This window comes from Spodoptera frugiperda, chromosome 30, assembly GCF_023101765.2.
Source record: "Spodoptera frugiperda isolate SF20-4 chromosome 30, AGI-APGP_CSIRO_Sfru_2.0, whole genome shotgun sequence".
In the NCBI taxonomy this organism is placed as follows: Eukaryota; Metazoa; Arthropoda; class Insecta; order Lepidoptera; family Noctuidae; genus Spodoptera; species Spodoptera frugiperda.
This window is the reverse complement of record NC_064241.1, coordinates 12,412,554-12,432,254: the sequence shown is the minus strand read 5'-3', so window position 1 is coordinate 12,432,254 and position 19,701 is coordinate 12,412,554. Positions and strand designations below refer to the sequence as shown.

General features: G+C 36.5%; 1 protein-coding gene across 1 annotated transcript; it reads right to left on the bottom strand.

Moving 5' to 3' along the window:
* Positions 1 to 221: 221 nt before the first annotated feature.
* On the bottom strand, positions 222 to 1,344 carry LOC118269976 (protein atonal-like). The gene has a single exon (XM_035585382.2). The coding sequence runs from the start codon at positions 1,290 to 1,292 to the stop codon at positions 822 to 824; it is 471 nt and encodes a 156-aa protein (XP_035441275.1). The 5' UTR covers positions 1,293 to 1,344; the 3' UTR covers positions 222 to 821.
* Between the last annotated feature and the right edge of the window lie 18,357 nt (positions 1,345 to 19,701).

Below are 19,701 nucleotides of genomic sequence, written 5' to 3'. Positions count from 1 at the left end.
CAGAAGTGACAAAATACAATGTAAGTACGTAGGGAAATCTTATAATAATAAAATATATACAATGGTGCCTTATTGACAATAATTATAAGAAATCCGACTTTTATACAGTAAAAGAATGAGAAATACATTAAATTTCTACACTTCGCAACACATTGGAAATTAATACAGAGTATGTTTCATATATTAGAAGTTATACAAATAAAAATTTCATTCACAATACATATAAAATCATCTTCACAAGTCCCTACATACTTTTACAAACTTAAAATTAATATAAACAATTAGATAATAATGTCACTTCAATAATTAACACTGCAATATACACTCAAAGTGATCCAAACGAGATTTATTATAATAATACTGGTTCAGGCAAGATGAAAATCTAGGGCCTAAGTTAATAACCTAAGTCTAAGTCGGCAGGACGGATTACACTGTTGACATGTGCTTATGACTAAAACTAGACTAATTTACATTGTTAGATTTTAGACCTGAGTGTTGACTAAAGGGGGCTAAGAGTTACACTGGATAAAAGTATTATTTAAATACTATTTTGGCTAATTTTGCACTGCTAAGTTACTCTGTCTTAATGTAAACACTGTCTATAATTTTAAAACTACTTAAAAATATAATAAGCGTAAGTTTTAAACGTAAACCGATACAGAAACTCGACACTTCCAAAGTTAAAATTTCGAAATCGGATAACTTGAAGCAGATTATACATTAAACTAAGTGGTAACGAGTATTTCGGTACTTAAACACAATAAATAAATATCCCTGTAGTTACTTCTAATTTGGCAAATAGCGGCTATGTGTGGTGCGACTTACTGCAGCAGCTCATATAGTGCGGAGATGTAGGTTTGTGCCATCTGAAGCGTCTCGTACTTGGAGAGTTGGCGGTCAGCGCCCAGCGAAGGGAGGTGACCTCGGAGTCGGTCGAACGCCTTATTCAAGTTCTGCATCCTCCTCCTTTCTCTAGCATTGGCTGCTAGGCGCCTCCTCCTCAACACTGCAGCACTAGTGGCGCGGCCACGCCTCTTCCCTGACTCCAGAACTTCATTGTCTTCAGCACTGTCTTCCAGCACATCGCGCGACAATCCTCGGTAGGCGATGTGTGCGGAGTCCTGGTTGATGCTGCCATCGATGGACGGGGTAGGCTCCAGGCTGGACCTGCCCGAGTCAGGCGACCTCGGCCAGGACAGGTAGCACTCCTCAGTGGAGTACTCCAACATCACGTCAGACGCGAACATGTCTTTCTCGTAGATGAGTCGGTGTCCGTAAGTTTCGGCGGTCATTTTGTTTGACGGCGGCACAGGTGCGGTCGGTTCGGTGTCCCACAGGGGTCTAAACTGCGCGGTTACCTGTGTCGCTTATATAGGGTCCAGGTTTGTGCGAAAAGGTTCGACGGGATAGGTTGTGTATGTGTGAAGGGGACACAAGAGGTCCCGAGAGGGTAATTTAAGGCCAATCATCATTAATTATTTGTTCCCCCGGGCGCTTGTATTGAGGTAGCGTTTGGCTGGCGACTCTATTCTGCGGCACAATGCTTGCTGTAGCCTTGTAACTATTCACGTATTGTGCGTACAAATGTGTTACAAGTCAATTGCTGTAGTGGTTGGAGTTTTTTCAGTTGATGTATGTTATAGTAGGTACTTGTAGTACTTGAATGAAAGGGATATGAATCATTTTATGTCAGTAATTATATTATTTAATGTACTTCACATTGAGATTAATATGGTTATCTACATTTATCAACATGGTAAGAATTTTCCTGAATATGAACCATATTTAATAAAAGCTTTAGTTAATTTTAGTATCGTAGGTAATTGATTACATGTTTTTCGTATTAACCATATACGCTGTTTGATATTAGTTCGATATTTATTCTGTAGTTTATTTGCAACTTACATATCAACAGTAATAAGAACCATTTTTTGGAAAAGGAAGACTCGATATTAGTATTGTTAGTTTAGTTTTGTGCTAAGCAATACAATTTGTGATAAGTTTTTTTTTATAGACAACATAATAATATTTTTATTTATTTTATGTACCACTTAATACCTAAATTTTAAAAAGAAATCATCATCCAGAATTTGTTCCCAGATCATAGAACGTTAACTCATGCCCAACCTGGTGGAATACCAGGGCAGAGTGAACCAGTCACCACTCGACACCGTACCGACTCGGGAACCGAACCCGCGATACTTTTCACGAGATGCACCCACTGCTGGGTGAAATTCAAAACTGTCGTGTTGGTGGGCTGCTTGCGCAGTGATGTGCGAAACTTTGGATGCGGCATGCAACGACCACGGTTGAAGGTGTAACAATGCGATTATTTTCATGCTGAGTTAATGCGTTTAAAATTAGCAAAGTTAATGTATTTATTTGTTTGAAGTCACATAAACTAAAAAAAATTGTTTCTAAATTATTCAGAAATAGTCAATCTAGTAATGAATTAAAGTTTTATAAAAAAAATTTAAATTTTTGCAAAAACTGAAATGAAATGGTTTATCCTTATTTTTTTCTATAATAAAGTAGTACTTAACTGTCTTATATGACTTTACAGTTATATTTTATACTCTACTATAGTTACATATACTATATACTTAAAAACTTTGTGTTAATATTTTTGCCAATTCAGGCACATAAAAGTGCCACATCCATACCACCAACAATAGCGTCTCCCCGGCATCGTAACCTCGGTGTGGTCCAATCACTTCCCCGAGTGGGTCTCCGCATGCGAAATCAGTGTTTAGAGGAAACACTGACACACTGCTTTACTGACCTAGCTACTGATAATGCAAATGATTTGCTGGTCTAGCTACTGATAACATCATCATCATCCTGAACAGCATCAAATAGTTAACTATTGGACTTTTCTTTTTTGAGGGGTGAATATAATCGAATGATTTCTCCCGCCTCGGGCGACACAAGAGAGAGTGTCAGACTGTTTTTAGTGGCTAAAAACCACCCCGTTCCTACTCCTGCTTTTCGAGCCGGAGTCCGCAGCTCGGTTTTTTTTACATGAGGACTTACGCTGTTCAATAATATTTGTTTAGTAGTTTTTGTATAGCAATAGGTTCACCTCCTATTACATGGTACTTACAATATAAATGGTCAAAAGTTTGTTTACATTGTACAATGTCATTACGTGCCGTAATGTGCACCTCTGCCTCTGCCTTCGGGGATTAAAGGCGTGACGATATAATTATATAGTTTTTGCGTGAAAAGTGTCAAACCTACTAATGTTTACTTATTTTTCACATGAAAATAATTTTACATCTTCATAAACTTTCACATTTATAATACGAGTAACAGTAGAATAGATTATTCTTGGATAGTAGTAATCCTACTATGCGTATACTTTTTCCTCAAAAACCTCCTTAATTTTTTACCCAATCCGGAAACCGAATCACTACTAAACATATTGATAAAAGATTGTTATCTTCATCTCATTCCTCAACCAATACTAATGTTGTCAACATGAATTAATATGAACAACTTGAATCTCTGCCTACCCCACAAAACGTATAGAATACACACCGATTTCCAAACCCCCGTGAGGTCAAGAACATTATTTTTTTCATCGACAATTTTACACGTGATTAACCCGTTGGCGCGGCTCAGATTTCGCGACCCATAAAAAAATGTTACGGGTCCAGTATGCCCTTGTGTTTTTCTCTTAGTTGAGCTTAATAACTTAATCTGAATAGTTCGTTTTATGATCCTGAATATGTTAGGATTACAATGTATGGGAATTTGTGAATTTATGTTCAATTTTTTTGTGTATTTTTGCGTAGAATGTTATTTTTTTCGTCTATTTGGTGACATCTTTTATACTTAGAAAACTTCTTGTATTTATGCTAGTATGTATACAAATCCGGAGCTGCGGTCTACCTAACGGGTTTATCGCGTGACTTCACTTCTAGATACAATACGTAAAAATGACATACATATTTGTCACTTAAACTTTGATTCATTTTATCTAAGTATTGTTATTTTAATTGACGGACTAAGTTATTGTAATTTTTATATCCCGTCATCGTCCCTATTATGTTTTTATTATTCCAACAGCTTATAGTGCTGACGCCTGTTAACTAAAGAAGGAAGCAAATCCTAAATTAAGTTACCTAAAAACTGAATGCAGATAAGAGCCAATATAAAAATACGACCAAAATATTCGTCCCATCCGATTAGTTCAGAAGGAAATTTCCTCAAAACGTTCGACCTACAAATTGAGACGATACGTTCCTTTACATTTAATATCCTATTTCATTGTTTACGAGTATACAATAACAGATCTAACAGATCGAAGGAAGAAACGTAACGGAACACCGAATCAAGTTGACTGTGAAAAATCTTGACAACAAAAAAGTACCAAAAAAAAAAAACTAAAAAGAAAAGGTTTTCGGTAACGGTACCAACCCTTGCCACCGATGTACCGTTACCGAACCTTCGTTCCGGAGTTCACTTCCGATTTGATTGTTAGATATAATTAGTGATTAACTTCCAAACGGTATCCGTTTGAGGTTAAATCTTAAACTGATTTTTATTTACGAGGGTGCTATCTTGGGCTTTTTTATGGTATAAACCGGCAAACGAGCAGACGGATCTCCTGATGGTAAGCAATCGCCGCCGCCCATGGATACCCGAAGCACCAGTGGCGTTACAAGTGCGTTGCCGGCCTTTTGGATGTTAGGAATTTAAGGATTTTTGGGGAATTTGGGATTGGGAAGATTAGGAAGGGGGTAATTGGGCCTTCGGTAACCTCACTCACACATCAAAACACAACGCAAGCGTTGTTTCACGTCGGTTTTCTGTAAGGCCGTTAGTGCCGAAGCATGGCTCTCCTACACTTAAGAATATTCTTAATCGAAGATTTTGTACACAATACACCACCTACTCCTATCTACCATTATACATTAATAAAATAATAAGCAAAATCATTAACTTGGCTCTAGAACAACATAATTCGTAAACCGTTCCCTTCACTCAGTGTGTGGCCGAACTTAAACAATCGCTGATTGATAACATTTGCATAATTTTATAACTAAATTACAATAATATTTATTGGTACAGAAGCCAGAAAACTAATCTATCTTAACCTTTATTACAATTCCATTAAAGTTGAAAATCAACTGAAGAAGATACGGTTTTAGTTTGCACATTTAATAAATAAATGGGTCAAATTTGCCCCCTACGCGGTTTAGGGTTGAGTTTAAAAATGCAATGTTATTTATTGGAGCTAATCAATCCGGTTTAGATGAAGACATTATGGTATTTATCAAATTAGATAATGCTGTGTTCTTATTTATGTTGCGGAAAAAATCTTGTGTTGTTTTTTCTATGGTAGAAATTCTTAAAACGGTCATAATTTAAGAATATAAATTTTTGATTCTTCAAAACGGAATAGCACTGACTTGAAAACTGCACGGTTGGTGCGGTGGCTGGGCAACTGGCTGCCGCGCAACGGGTAGCGGGTTCGATTCCCGCACGGAGCAACTCTTTGTGTGATCCACAAATTGTTGTTTCAGGTCTGGGTGTCATGTGTATGTGAACATGTATGTTTGTAAACGCACCCACGACACAGGAGAAAATCCTAATGTGGGGCAACGTTTTTATAAGAGACCTGGAGACCGAAGCCTGCGATGCCATTCACATTGCCGAAGATAGGAGAAGAATTGGAACGATAGTTCGCGAGAAGGTGATTCACGTCACGACCCCCAGCATTAAGGACAAACGACCCTACGAGGAAGAGTGCAGTTCAGTACAGTAATATTACAAATTAAGATTGCTAAAATTAGAACTAGTAAATTACCTCTGTATACTTTCTTACCCCTTTTTAATAAAGTATATTGCAACATTGTGTATTTTATTCTATAAAACTTTTACCCAGAGTTAAAAAATATTTCATTATTTTTGAAACGTCTACCCCCCACGACACCAACGTGCGACATAGACAAACACATCATTAATCAAACCCAGCATAAACCACACAGGGTGACAGAAAACAGGAAATCAAAATCCATAGACAAACGGAAGCGGCGCGGGCGCCACCTCAGTGCAATTTACAGTTAAACACAAAATGATAGAGTTTAGCGAAATTATAGAGCGGCTCTATCGAAAACTGTTAAATTTGACGGCTCTAATACTGATTTTTTATAGAAACAGTTTAGTAAAACGCCTTGGGAGGTATGGTTAAAGAATTTTAGGAAATGGTAGCGAATTATAGACGTAGATTACGTTCTTGATATCAGAAAGTCTATTTGAACACATACATGCCATTTATTTATTTATTAGTAAAAAAATAAACATTCATAATTTTACAGCTTCAGCTAATACATTATACAGTTAAAGTGGTATAAAATACATCACTTTTTTAAGGTACCGAAATCAAGAATGAACCGATTGTCATGAACTTTGTTAATCTTATTGCCTTCCCGAAAGTGACACTGGTGATGCACTTATCATCTAATCGGATGTTGCAGGTGTCCATAGGTGACGTTAATTAATTACCAGCAAGAGATTCGTCTGCTCTTTTGCAACCATATTTAAAAATCTTATTATTTTGATTTCAAGACTTTGGAAGATCACAGAAATTCACAGAACACCAGTTCCAGTTTATCATTGAAGCCCTGAATAGGTATCTAAGTAACAAATGATGTCCACAGTCTCAAATACATGTACCGATACCTCATTAAGTGTAAACGTCACGGTGGTCGGACAACGACTCCTAACTACACAACTACTCCCAATGACCGACCATTTCTTAGGAATGCCATTGTGTGCACTAGATACGACAAATTGCTGATAACGGGAGCAAATCACAATCATTTCTGACTTGTATTGCCGTGTTTTTATAACGGGGTGAGTAGAAATCGCTTGATGTCTTATCGTGTCGTGTTTGAAGAGTTGATCGGAGATTCCAGTCCAGTACAAGAAGGTTTTCTTGTGACCCATATTTTTTTCCATCTCTCTCTCTCAGAATCTTAGTAGAAGAAGGATGAAATTATTCCCTTCACAATAAGAACCTACTAAGATTGTTCTAAGATCAAAGAACTTCTAAGATCAGTATTACAGTAGTCTGTATACCTGTGTTTGAAAACGTATCAATAACACAACACACTAATATGAGGTAACGATTTGAAAAACAAGAGGCAGTGTCTCTTAATTAGCGATTGACTTTATTTATGTCACTCAGTCCCAAAGTCAAAATACACAAAAGATGACCTTATTTCGTAAGAGACTGAACCCAAATTATTTTCAAAACTTCGAAAAAACAGGTGAACTCTTTTCAATGTCCCCAAAGCCACTGTTTAAAGACCTTCCTTCGGGCAACTGTTTAATACTTTTTTAACCAACACCCAACATGCCCAACAATACTCAATAGTGAATACAATCAATTGATTACCTCAAAAAATACCACCAACTTACCTACCAAGGTGGTCAAATTCGGAACTAATAACTCGCTAACAAAAATGTTCCCACAAGATGACTTAAAGCGACACTAGCGCCACTGCTGAACGCAAAAATAAGATGGTAACACCAAACACGCGACCAAATGAATGCTTTTGAAAAAAAAAACATCTGTTGCATAATGTTGACCATAATTTGAAGCTTACAATGTTGTGATGCACCAATTTTGAACTCTTTAAGCCTTTTGTCTGAGCTTGACTCATTACTATGCGGAAATATTTTGCTGTAGGAGTCCCCTATAATTGGACTGAGTTATGGACCTGTCGATCAAATGCGTGTACATTGAATTCCCAGCTTATATCATGTTATTAAGGAACGTTGTGCATGTTTTAAATATAATAATTGTTATAAACATCTTAAAGTCGTTTTGGAAATGCTTCGTTGGTTTAGTGGTTACAAGTGTGAATGCTGGGCCAGGGGTCTCGGTTGAACAAAGTATAACTGAGAATTTTTAGGTAGGCTTCGGGAATAACAGGCGTGACAAAACGGATCTTAAACTCGATCTGTTATTAGGCTCATAATACCATACTATGAACTTCCATTTACTCCAACATCATCAGCAACCCACGATAGTCAGGACTTTGAGCATACTCCACATAAGAGGATCTTCTACAAATTACACGCTTCGCAGATGACTATTGATGAATAATAAGTGTTTTTCTGTTTTGAGAGAGGAAAATCATCCCATGACTTCTCGCGACTTAGGCGAGGCAAGAGGAGAGTTGGACTCTTACTGACTCAAATCCAGCACGTTCCTACTCCTGCTTTTTGAGCTGGAGCCATTCCCGCTAGGCAGCCCACAGCTATGAGGGCAGTCAGCAGTTCCGAAACATAAGAGTGATGCCTTTTACATAGCCACAAGTCCTGAACCACAGTTACACAAACACTTTACCCGCTCCCGCTCCTCCCAACACTAAAACCGCACCCTAACTAATTACAGGACAGCATTAAAACGGAGGCTTTTCATGGCTTTTGTATGGGATTACGTGAAACATCGCGAAATGAGGGCACTCTTTGTATCATACAATACCGTGGTCAAATACTGGATTTGAGGTCATATCCACGGGTTTAAAGGTATTTATAAATGTGTATGGATATCTTGAACAGAAGCGCATTTCGAAATATATGGAAGAAACTACCTTCTGCCAGCGGCTTCGCACGCGTTCCAGTGGGATAAAAATGACCTATATGTTATTGCAGATCATAATCTACCCCTGTTTCAAATTTCATCCTAATCCTTTCATTCATTTTGACGTGAATAAGTAATAAAAATACATACACATACAAACTTTGTCATTTATAATCAAAGATGCAGACTGACTAGCGGATTACCAGGACTCCGGCTCGTAATCAGTAAGAGTCTGACACTCCCTATTGTCTCGGCCAAAACAACGGGATAAGACATTGGATGATTAAAAAGGATTATCAAAGATCTGAATTTTTTAACTACTTAAGTAAGATGAACACTAAGTTTGACCCAAAAGACATTATTATGTAGTGCAAATCTGGCACCACCAATACTCTCAACAGTTGGAAAAGCTTTATAGCGTAAGAACCCAGGCCTGCCCGACATAACTTATTTTCTGAAAGGCAAAACGTGGGATACCGAGTAGCTTTATATGTACCTGAAATAGATTTCTGTGATCGACCAATGAATAAAAAAGAAGAAGTAGCTACTTTACCACAAGCATTTAAAAAGTATATTCAATAAAAAGTAAATTTGACCTACCTGCTTAATTCAATAACACCAGTTTTTCTTAGATTTAACCCCATCCCTATACCCCGCAGCATTTCCCATAAGAATCAAATATACAGAAGATTAGATAAACATTTGGTTATCGATTATTTTAATAACACAAAATCACTTTGATCCAACACGATCATGTTTTTATAAACCAACCAAGGTGTTGATTTTACCCCTAGGCGACAATTCACACCTCGATCCGACGAAACTATAAAAAACACGTTACGTTTACGTTTAAAACCTGAACAAAACTCAATGAAATGTGTTAGAAAACGTTCGTGTTGTTTGAAATGATGTAAAGAGTATGAAGTAATGGCAGTTGTTGAAATGAAAATTGGCTAATTTTAAGTATTTTATGTAAGTTCAAACTCGGGAGCTAATAATCAAATGATTAGCAATCTGCTGTGTTTATATTATTTTATTGAATTTGCATAAACATAGGTGTTGATAAAAATAAATAAATTAAAATAAATGCCGCCGTGATTGTGTAAGTATCATGCGCACGCGCTCGTAGTAATTGCTACGCTTTTCGTAGTAATAGTTGTAGCACCGAGTCTCCAACGTCACACATAGAAAAGAAATTACGAAACGAATCAAAGTTTAGGAGTGGGCGCAAATACGTCATTTCTACGTATAAAATGTACCTCTAAGTGAAGTCACGCGATATTTCAAATCGAAATATCTTCAAAAGTATTTGTTTCCGTAAGAAAATAAAAATTACTTGTGTAATATTATAATCTATAAGACGGACATTACATTGATAAATGATATTTATTTTTGCAAATAGGTGTAATAAATAATAATGATAAATTATTACAATGTAACTCTTTACACGTCATTGTTTTAAATAACTAGATGAGGCCATTAAAATAAAAATTAGTCATGTAGATGCAAGACCAAGTAACTCAGCCAAGCAATACCAAGACACCATCCAGACATAACCTCCAATCTCGAAACAGTACAGTTGCCCTTGCCGCAGGTAAAAAAACATATCATTGAATAAAAACCACTTATTCCCAAGGATCTACCAATCACGCAATCGCACAAAAGATGCTTTTGAATTGAAAAAAACTTGGTTTTTTATGTATTATAAGGTATAAGTACCTTCATTAAGGTATAACCTGTATTATTGAAAGACTTCGGGAGCCAAACTGGAGCAAGTGAGCCTTGAAACGCCTGGAAGTAAGTTTAAATAAAATATTAACGTTTTGTATGAAACGTGTTTTTGTTTGTTAAGATCTCTAAGTATGCCAGTTTACAACACAGCAGCTTTTTTGGTGCGTTAATTTCTTTAAGAGGAGATGCTCATCAACTCATAATATTACTAAACACCAAAAATATATATTACTATTACAACTTTCGTGAGACTTAATAAATATTGATGCCTTACTTACGTAACTGGTTGATGAGGAACTCGACTAGTTTCAACCCATGCTAGAGCCTATTCATGAGCAGTATTCCGCGACACACGACGCAGCAAAAGTCGCGTTGCTACTTTCGACATTCGGCGATAACAAATATTTAATAAATAATATATAATCCTTAAAAAACTCTGGAAGGCTATTATTCTTACTTACTTTTGAATTTCGTACTTTTGAATTGCAACACTAGCGTCTATTGCATCCGTATTGCGTAGATATTGAATGAACAAATTTTGGCTGTATATTCCGTACTCTGAATGCTATATTAACAACTACGATTGGGGTTGTATAGCTTTGACATTAAATAATTATTGAAATTTTATTGGATTAAAATTACACTGACTGATCGATAGAAACTTATAGGGACGCTTAATTTTCAGTTACTCAATATAAAAAAAGAATCGCAAGCCAACTATCAAGAGACAAACAAAGCTTAAGAACTGCCTGTCATGTTATCATCGTGGCGACGAACCCACACGAGCGAAACCGCCCAATTACAACCATTTCAAAGGTCTTCTATGCAAAAATTTTGCAAATATCATAACCACAATAATTATTGGCAAACAAAAAACAAGACAAAAGGTACCGCACACGCTAATATGACAAATAGATCAAACAATAGATCCGAAGCGGCGTTTGCGCAGCCTATCGAAAAAAAAATGTCTTTGTCGCAAACCGCAAAAAGGTGCACTGCAAACACCCATTTTTTTCTCTTTGTTTTAACACCTTTCTTTAAATTTGAAATCTATTTCCTTGCTAGTATGGTTGAAATTAGCAAAAACGGTGATGTTGCAAAATTTTTGTGCGAAATCAGGGTACAATTTTTACCTCAACTACGATTTGTTACATTTTGATCCTTATTAACGTTGTTATAAGGATAATGAAACTGCAGTTGAAACTTTGTAAATCACAGATAATTATAACGCTTGGAAAGATAAACAATAATTTGTCATAGTTTTGCAGAAAAACAAATGAGGATAGTTTTTACAGTTATTACAAAAATATTGGTTTTAATAACTGATATTGTGGATCGGTAATATTTGTTTTGTGGGTTGTTATAATTACGTAGGGATGTTTAAGCGATTACCCATTTAATTTGTTGTTTAAAGTTTTAGAATTTTAGACAGTGGAAAAAAATAAGATCAAATATTTAAAGCCTTGTTTTCTGACGAAGAAGAGTAAAAAATGATTTAAGTTATTTCTGATAGGGAAAGCATGATAAATATACATTATTAGCGGTTTTTTTATACAACAAAAACTAATGCTTGACTACAATCCCACCTGATGGTAAGTAGTGATGTAATCGTTGATGGTGAGGCGCACTAGTTTCTTAAGAGCCTATTCACTCTAGACTTGAAGACACCCACATTGTAATCCGATGGAAAAACCGCAGCAGGCAGATTGTTCCAGTCCTTCGATGGAAAGGATTAGCATGGATTTTCAAAAATCCATGCTACTGCTGATGATCATTTTAAGATATTAACCTTGTGTTCACATTTTTCTATGTAAAAAATACCACTTTAACTGAAAAAAGTGCGTGCGAAGACGCGGTGACGTTGTACACCCTACCCCGCTGGTCATGATGAAGAGTCCCTCTGTGACTCGAAACTAGTAGAGCTTTTCTCAATATATTTACGTGGGCAAACCGTTATTTTTAGTAAATTTAGTATGTCTCACGTTAATTATTGTAAAAAATATCACGCCATATAACCTATGCGGAATTCCATTGGAAAACAACATAAGTCTGATTTTTTCATATCCGTTTCGTTAGCTCTTCGTTCCTCAGTACCTCTGTTCTATTTGATACATTACAATAGTTACAAACCCGGAACAAACCAACCATAGCATGTTTATTTCAATTAGAACAACATTTTCGAAAATACTCCCAAAAAACATCAGCTAAATATTTTTTTAAGTTTTAAACAAACAAGCCCGTCAGTGATTAACCCTGATTATTGGGTGCGCGTTCGATTCCCGATTATAGATATTTTTCGGTTAGAATTTGGCGGTTAGCAATATAGTTTGGTCGTGTAATAATGAATTATAGCTCGTCGGTTTGTTTGTTTTGCCCCAATTTGTAGTTTTTTTTTTACTTTGATTACGTATCGAAAAAATAACTGCAGTTATAATTCGGCAGGAGTTTTGGAAATTAGAGATAGACACGTACAATTTAAATAAACATTTAAGCAAGGTACTACTAAAGTGTTATTTGTTTTTGAAACAAAAAAAAATAGTTTAGTTGTGGATATTCTGCAACAGTGCATGAAGAGTTTAGACCAATATTTTCAATTATTACTTTACACCACGATACCTTTTCTTTTGAGGGCGAAAATCTTCCAAGGTTTTCTCTCGCATCGGAGGAAGCGAGAGAGCTAGAGACTTTTACTGACCAAAAACCACTACATTCCTATCGATCTTTGCGCCGGAGCCCCGGCAATCTGTCAAGTCTTCCGCGGCTAAATGTCGGGCTATAGCCCTACTGGGCTCCATATAGAATATCTTAAAGATTTTTTAAGAACATGTCGTAAAGGTTATGAGTTTGTAAGACACCAGCACAGTTCTCACCTCAAATAACATATTAGATCTTGATTTAGCTCAGAAGGTTCGCCTTCGAACAATCTCCCCGTTCCTTCATTATCAAAAACTAATTTCCCAAAAATTTCGTCGTAACTGACCTGACCTAACAGCCCATAATGACTTAATGTTAACTTTATAAGGCGCCAAACACATTTTTTTATTAAAAAACAAAGCGTTCTAACGCCCACTGTTGGTTTTACAATATTACTTAATCTCCTCGTTATACAAACAAGAGAAAAAAATGGCGCCAAAGATCGGCGCGCTTTTTACAGCGGCCATCTTGAAAAAAACTATTTTATTGTTTATAGGTTATGTTTATTGGTTGTTTTCCGTAAAATTCGACTGCTGTTTGCTGTAATCATAGGTTTCCTACGAAATAGTCGGTTGTAAATAATTTTGGTGAGATAATAGGCGAATGCTACTAAATAGTAGGCGCCTTGCTTGTGTTAGATTTAGCGGTAGTAGGAAACAGTCCGTTCCTAATAATCGCGGATGACTCTTACAAAACAAAGAGTTTAATGTCTATGATTTCCTTTTTTATGGTATACGAATTTGCCTTTCAAAATATAAACTCTTATAGGTTACATATTTGATCACGAAAAAATCAGATCTCTGAAATCTAAAGTTAACGAAAAACCTTAATACTTATTTCGAAAAAATTAATAGATAGTATCTTCACATGTTCAGTGGTAGAGTAGAACTTCAATCCCTTATTTCTAAAATAATTTTAATATTTTTTAAACCAAATCATTAACAACAATCTAAACTAAACCACCATCTAAACCAAATCCCCTTTCACACGTTGTTCCCGAATCTTATAAACTTGATTATTTAAGTTTAAGTTGAAAATAAAACAGTTTGATTATTAAGTTAAATGAGGAGGTTGTAAACGTGTTGGGCTGATACGATATAGCACCGATCGTGGGGACCGTTTAATTGGCTTGGCGAAACTGGGAGCGGCGCGAGCGCAACACCAACATAGATTATGTTTTTTTGTAGAGAAGACAGTAGTAGGTTAATTTTGAGATTGTTTGGCCGTATTTTGAAGGTATTTGTTAGAATAGTGCTGAGCTAAAATAGTGACCAGTGGTAAGACCAGTGGTAAAATAGAGTGCCATCCTATACGAGTAAAAAAGAGGTTAGGTAAAGTAGAAAATGAGCATTAGCAAATTATTGTGATGCCAATAAAAATCAATGAGAAACAACATTGTCAGGCTATAAACAGTAATAAAATGTAAACCTAAATAAAATCCAGTAAGAGTTTAGGCTTTTTCGTCATAAATAAAACTCAAACGGCTTTCAAGCATGAGTCTCACAACTAATCCTTTCACCGCCAAAATGTTAGGCAGAAACCCCACTCCAAATTCCTCGTTCCATCCACGTGATGCACATCCAATCAATGGATGATTTATGGCACAAAGCAGAGCGGATGTTTGTTTAATCGATTACCTTTATGATTATGACGGTAGCGCCTCGAGTGAGCCTGATTGCGCCTTTCTGGTCGACCGTTTTTGGCCTTTTTTCGCCCGTAAATGGGTCAATTCGGAGTGGTGTTATATGGAGGGATTTTATCCTGTTTATAATACAAATAGATCTGAGTTTTCTCAGATATTTTGGTAACGTCATATCTAAGTAGGACTTGTTGGAAACAACATGATGCGAAATACACGTGTTTTATATAAAAAAAACTTTTGTAAAATATTGGCTGTTTATCGTCCATTGTAAAGTTTTTAGTTATTCGTATTTGGACGCTTTTTTGGGGGGAAAAAGTCATCTTATTGCTTCACCTGCGAGTGTGTCAAGGCGAGAGGGAGTGTCAGACTTTTACTAGCTGAAAATCACCCCGTTCTTACTCCTTCTCTTCGAAACGGAGCCCCGGTAACGTGCTAGGTACTCCGTACGCAAATTATCAAGCATAGTACAGTTTTATTTGTCAGGAAGATTGACTATTTACTTGAATTATATTTACTTTAATCAGGAGTTTTTTGCTCGTTCTATGGAGATTTCTGCTCATTCTCCATTCGAAGCTACATTATGGAACAAGCACCTAGCTTCACTTGATAGATTATTCAGTTGGACGTCTCAAAAGTGCCTAATTAAGAATTAATTGAAATAAACGCTTTAACTTTAATCAACCTCACCATCAAACTCTTACTCATCAGTCATTATTGCAACTACTCGACCGACATTACGACCATATTATACACTTAGATAATCTATATTTCTCAACAGAACCAGGTGATACAGTATAACAGGGTGCAATTACAAGGGTGAGGTCACGGTCAGTGAGCGTGCCTTATGGGAAAGTGGCTGAAGATGGTATGCGACAGGTGGGTAGTGGGGCAGTTCCCACGTTGGTCGCTTCTGTAGGTAAGTACTTGACTTTATAATGTGACTTTTATATGAGTGTAAAGTAGGTGACCATCCTATTTACCATTTACTTTACTATTTCTTCTTCATATAAATTTAGAGCACTTTCTAGTACCTTGTATATCACTACATAGTATAAAACAAAGTCGCTTTCTCTGTGCCTATGTCCCTTTGTATGCTTAAATCATTAAAACTACTCTCTCTTTTCTGTCTCTTTTTTTATGGAATAGGAGGCAAACGAGAAAACGAGTCACCTGATGGTATGGTACTCTTTCATTTACAGGTAATATATTTGTTGGTTTCTGATATTTATAATAATATATCTGTTAATAGATTTCTACGCAAAATATTGAATGCTTCTTCACCTTCTTAATAGGCATTACATTTTGCCCTCAATTATATTATTTGTGACCTGACCTTAACCCCTACTTACCCCTAACCGACAGAGGTGCCTACCGTTGATATGTAAATGACGTCACGGTCTGATGACGTCATACGATGTACATTACCGGTTTATAGCGTGATAGTATCAGTAACAGATGCGCACGAGTCATTAGAATAGCTATAAACTGCGTTTGACCGAGTGGTCAGTGAAGCGACTGTGTAGGAAAAGGTGATGAGTTTGAGCCCTGACTAGTGTAAAATGAGTTATGATTATAATTACTGAGTTTCACGATTTGATCTGGGACTAGTTAAAAACCAATATCAGGTACCTTTTGTCAGGATTTTGGATTTTTACAAAAATTCTGTGGATACGTTTGATTTCCACCAATCATATTTATTACACTAGTACTAGTGGAAATTGATTTAGCTGTGCTATGTTTTTTATAGGGAAAGATGCGTGCTATGAATGTGTGCTATGAATGCGTGCTATGGATGTGTGTTATGGATGGCTTCCCTACTATCGATACATCGCGTACTCGAGCTGCGCATCTTCCTGCTACATATCTCAGTATCAGTGGAAACGGTTACATAGTTTCACAGCTTAGCTATTACATATTCTACATAGCACATCTATGGTGGCAAAGTTAAGTTAACAAATGAAGTTCTCGGTATATCCTACGTAACAGACAGTTGAGCATACTATTTTTAATTTCGGAAATAATTTCTTACCGAAATTAATGAAATAATCTAAATTCACGCAAATTCAACAGATACCTAACCTACTTCAACATTTCACACCTCTTTCCAAACCAACCAATGAACAACGAGAAAATTTTCCAGAAACCTTTAAACTGGGAGTCGAACCCGTGACATATGGTGCGGCGGTTACCACGTGTCGCCCACCTGAGGCTGCACGTGCTACGGAGTTTTTGTAACCAATATTGTATCAGCCGATTTGTAGGGCGACGCGACGCCAGATCCGACACTGTTTTGTTTATCTTTTGTTAAAAGGAGTCTGGAGTTCCCACCTGTTTCGATTTTTGGAAAATTGCAATTGGTTTTGTGGAAAGGGTGAGTTTGATTTTAAAGAGTTTTCGCAGGTTATCTATATACTGCTTACAAACAGACTGACGGACAATTCGGTTTGACGTTTCAAAAGTGCTCAAGATTAATTGATATAAATGCTCTAATTTCGCTTTGGCTTTGAATGACTTTGTTATCAAGAAGAAAACCGTTACTTCTTTCGGATAAAGTACGTGCAGAAAAACGCACGTAGACTTATTATATCTATCTATATCAAATTGAAACCTACTAGATATAAGGTACTTCAAAATTTAATGGACTATCAGGGAACTTAAAAAAATTGTTGATTAAAGAAAACCAAATACTTTTAAAATCATTAAAGAGGATTTCAAAGATGACAATAAAACTTCACTAAATAAGGTCAAAATAACATTACAAACTGACTGTATAAACAGGGGTAATTTCGAGGTCAAACGGTAAGTCACATGCAGGGGTTGTACCCCATGTACCCCACGGTGTATGTTCAACAATTTTAATTAGCCACCGCGGACCGTTGGCAACATATGTGTGGTGTATGGGGACGTTATGGGGCTCAAATAGCTATGGTGAAATTGATAAAATTATTGTTTTTGGTGTAATATTGATAGGTGTTTTGCAGTGGCTCGTGTTTGGCAGACGCATGTTGTAAGCTTTTAGAGAAGTGATGTAAGAAGTTGCTTCTGTTGTCCGCTGTGTGTTTGAAAAATATTAAGAAATGCTTGCATTTATAGATGATATAATGCTAACGAATGGGCCGGCTTGACTTGGATGATACCATATCTTCACAGAAAACCGACGTGAAACAACGGTTGCGTTGTTTTTTGTTGTGTGAGTGAGGTTACCATAGGCCCAATTACCCCTCTTTGCAATCTTCCCAAACTTCTAATTTCTATTCTAATACTCCTGATTTCCCAACAACTTTTAAATTCTTAACTTCCAAAAAGCCGGCAATGCACTTGTAACGCTTTTGGTGTTTCGGGTGTTCATGGGCGGCGACGATTGCTTACCACCAGGTGATCCGTATGCTCATTTACCAGCTTATATCATAAAAAATCACCTTATTTCCAGTCACTATAAGAATGACAACTCAATATAAGAATGTTAAATGTTTTTTTTTTGCCAAAATTGTCATTTAGATTATGTCACAAAGTCTCACCATATCCTTTTCCTATTGCAGACATTATTTAAATTAAGTAAAATATTTACTTTTCCATAACTGTACTTAGGGTCTAAGCAAAAATCTTTTAGCAATCAAACCCCCGATCACGGAAACAAAATCCCGACCCTGTAAGAACAATGCCACACGAACACACCACTACCTGCGCCCGCGCTCAAAGATTTTTTCCAAAAAATAATTCGACCATTTTTTCTAACAGTGATACTCTGTCTATTATTTTGTCATAAAATACTCTATCAAAACATTTTTGGGGAAACGAGACGGATTCGGGTGATTAGACTAGTGTTTTTTTGGAAATAGCAAGCCGACACGGTTTGTGGGAAGATTATGGTGTTCATGGGATATGGAAATGGAGTATTTGATATGGGTGAACAATCAGTAGTGTAGTAAGGAAGTAAGTAAGAAAGTCCTATAGTTGTGGTGGAACGGAGATATTAGACTCCCACTTCTCATGCGTGAAGGCGGGTTACGACCAACGGTGAGTACCAATATGATTTTTTCCGAGTTATATATGTACACTTTCTAAGATTATTTAGACACCACTGATAACGGTGAAGGAAAATATAGTGAGGAAACCTGGGTTTATAATTTCTAATTATAAGTTTGCAATTGCCATTCGCATTGAGCAAGCATGGTGATTAATGCTCAACCCTTCTCTGTGTGAAAGCGATCTTTGGTCAGCAGTGATCAGCAGGCCTCTTATACAGAGGCGGATTAACCCTATCATGGGCATATAGGCAATACGATTTTAGGGCCCCTTTTCTTTACTTACCTTGAATATTCCACGGTCTAGTCTATTTCTATTTTTGATCGCTTTACCACGAAGAATCTTCTGAGGAATTGTTTGATCCGCAAGCAAAGAACTCTGATGTCATCGCGCGGTTTTCTTTATTCAAATCTGATTTATGATTTGTTTCATAGAAATAAATACATTTCTCCATACATTCAAAGGACCTATAGGTACATTTTTGTATGTTATTTATATTAACATGGTCTATCTCAAAAGGGTCATTACACACGGTCCATTATTTCGCAGTTCTTGGCGCCAACGAAGAATTTCTCGACTCTCCACTTAAGTTTTTTTCAACCCCTTAACAAGGGCGACAAAAACGTGTCAACGGGTTGCGCAGGCGGCGATTTTGATGAACGACTAACGGATCAACATTATCTAAATCGATAAATAATGACAAAACATTTGTCACCTTATTTTGACCCTTTCGGGTACCCTTTTGGTTTTGATTTTGACACTCGGGGTAAATATTTTTGGGGGTAATTATTTTGGGATAAAGAATCGGCTGATTGCCCTACCTCTAGGTGACCAAATGAAAGATAATTATGTTCTAAGTGCACCGTCTAATGCTAATCATCCTAAATTTATCGAAAGTATAAATATTAGGTAATTCATGTTCAAACTACTACTTACAAAGTTGGAGCCGTATTTAAATATCATGAAACGCTACGGTAAATCATACATGTACATATTTTTCCTCATA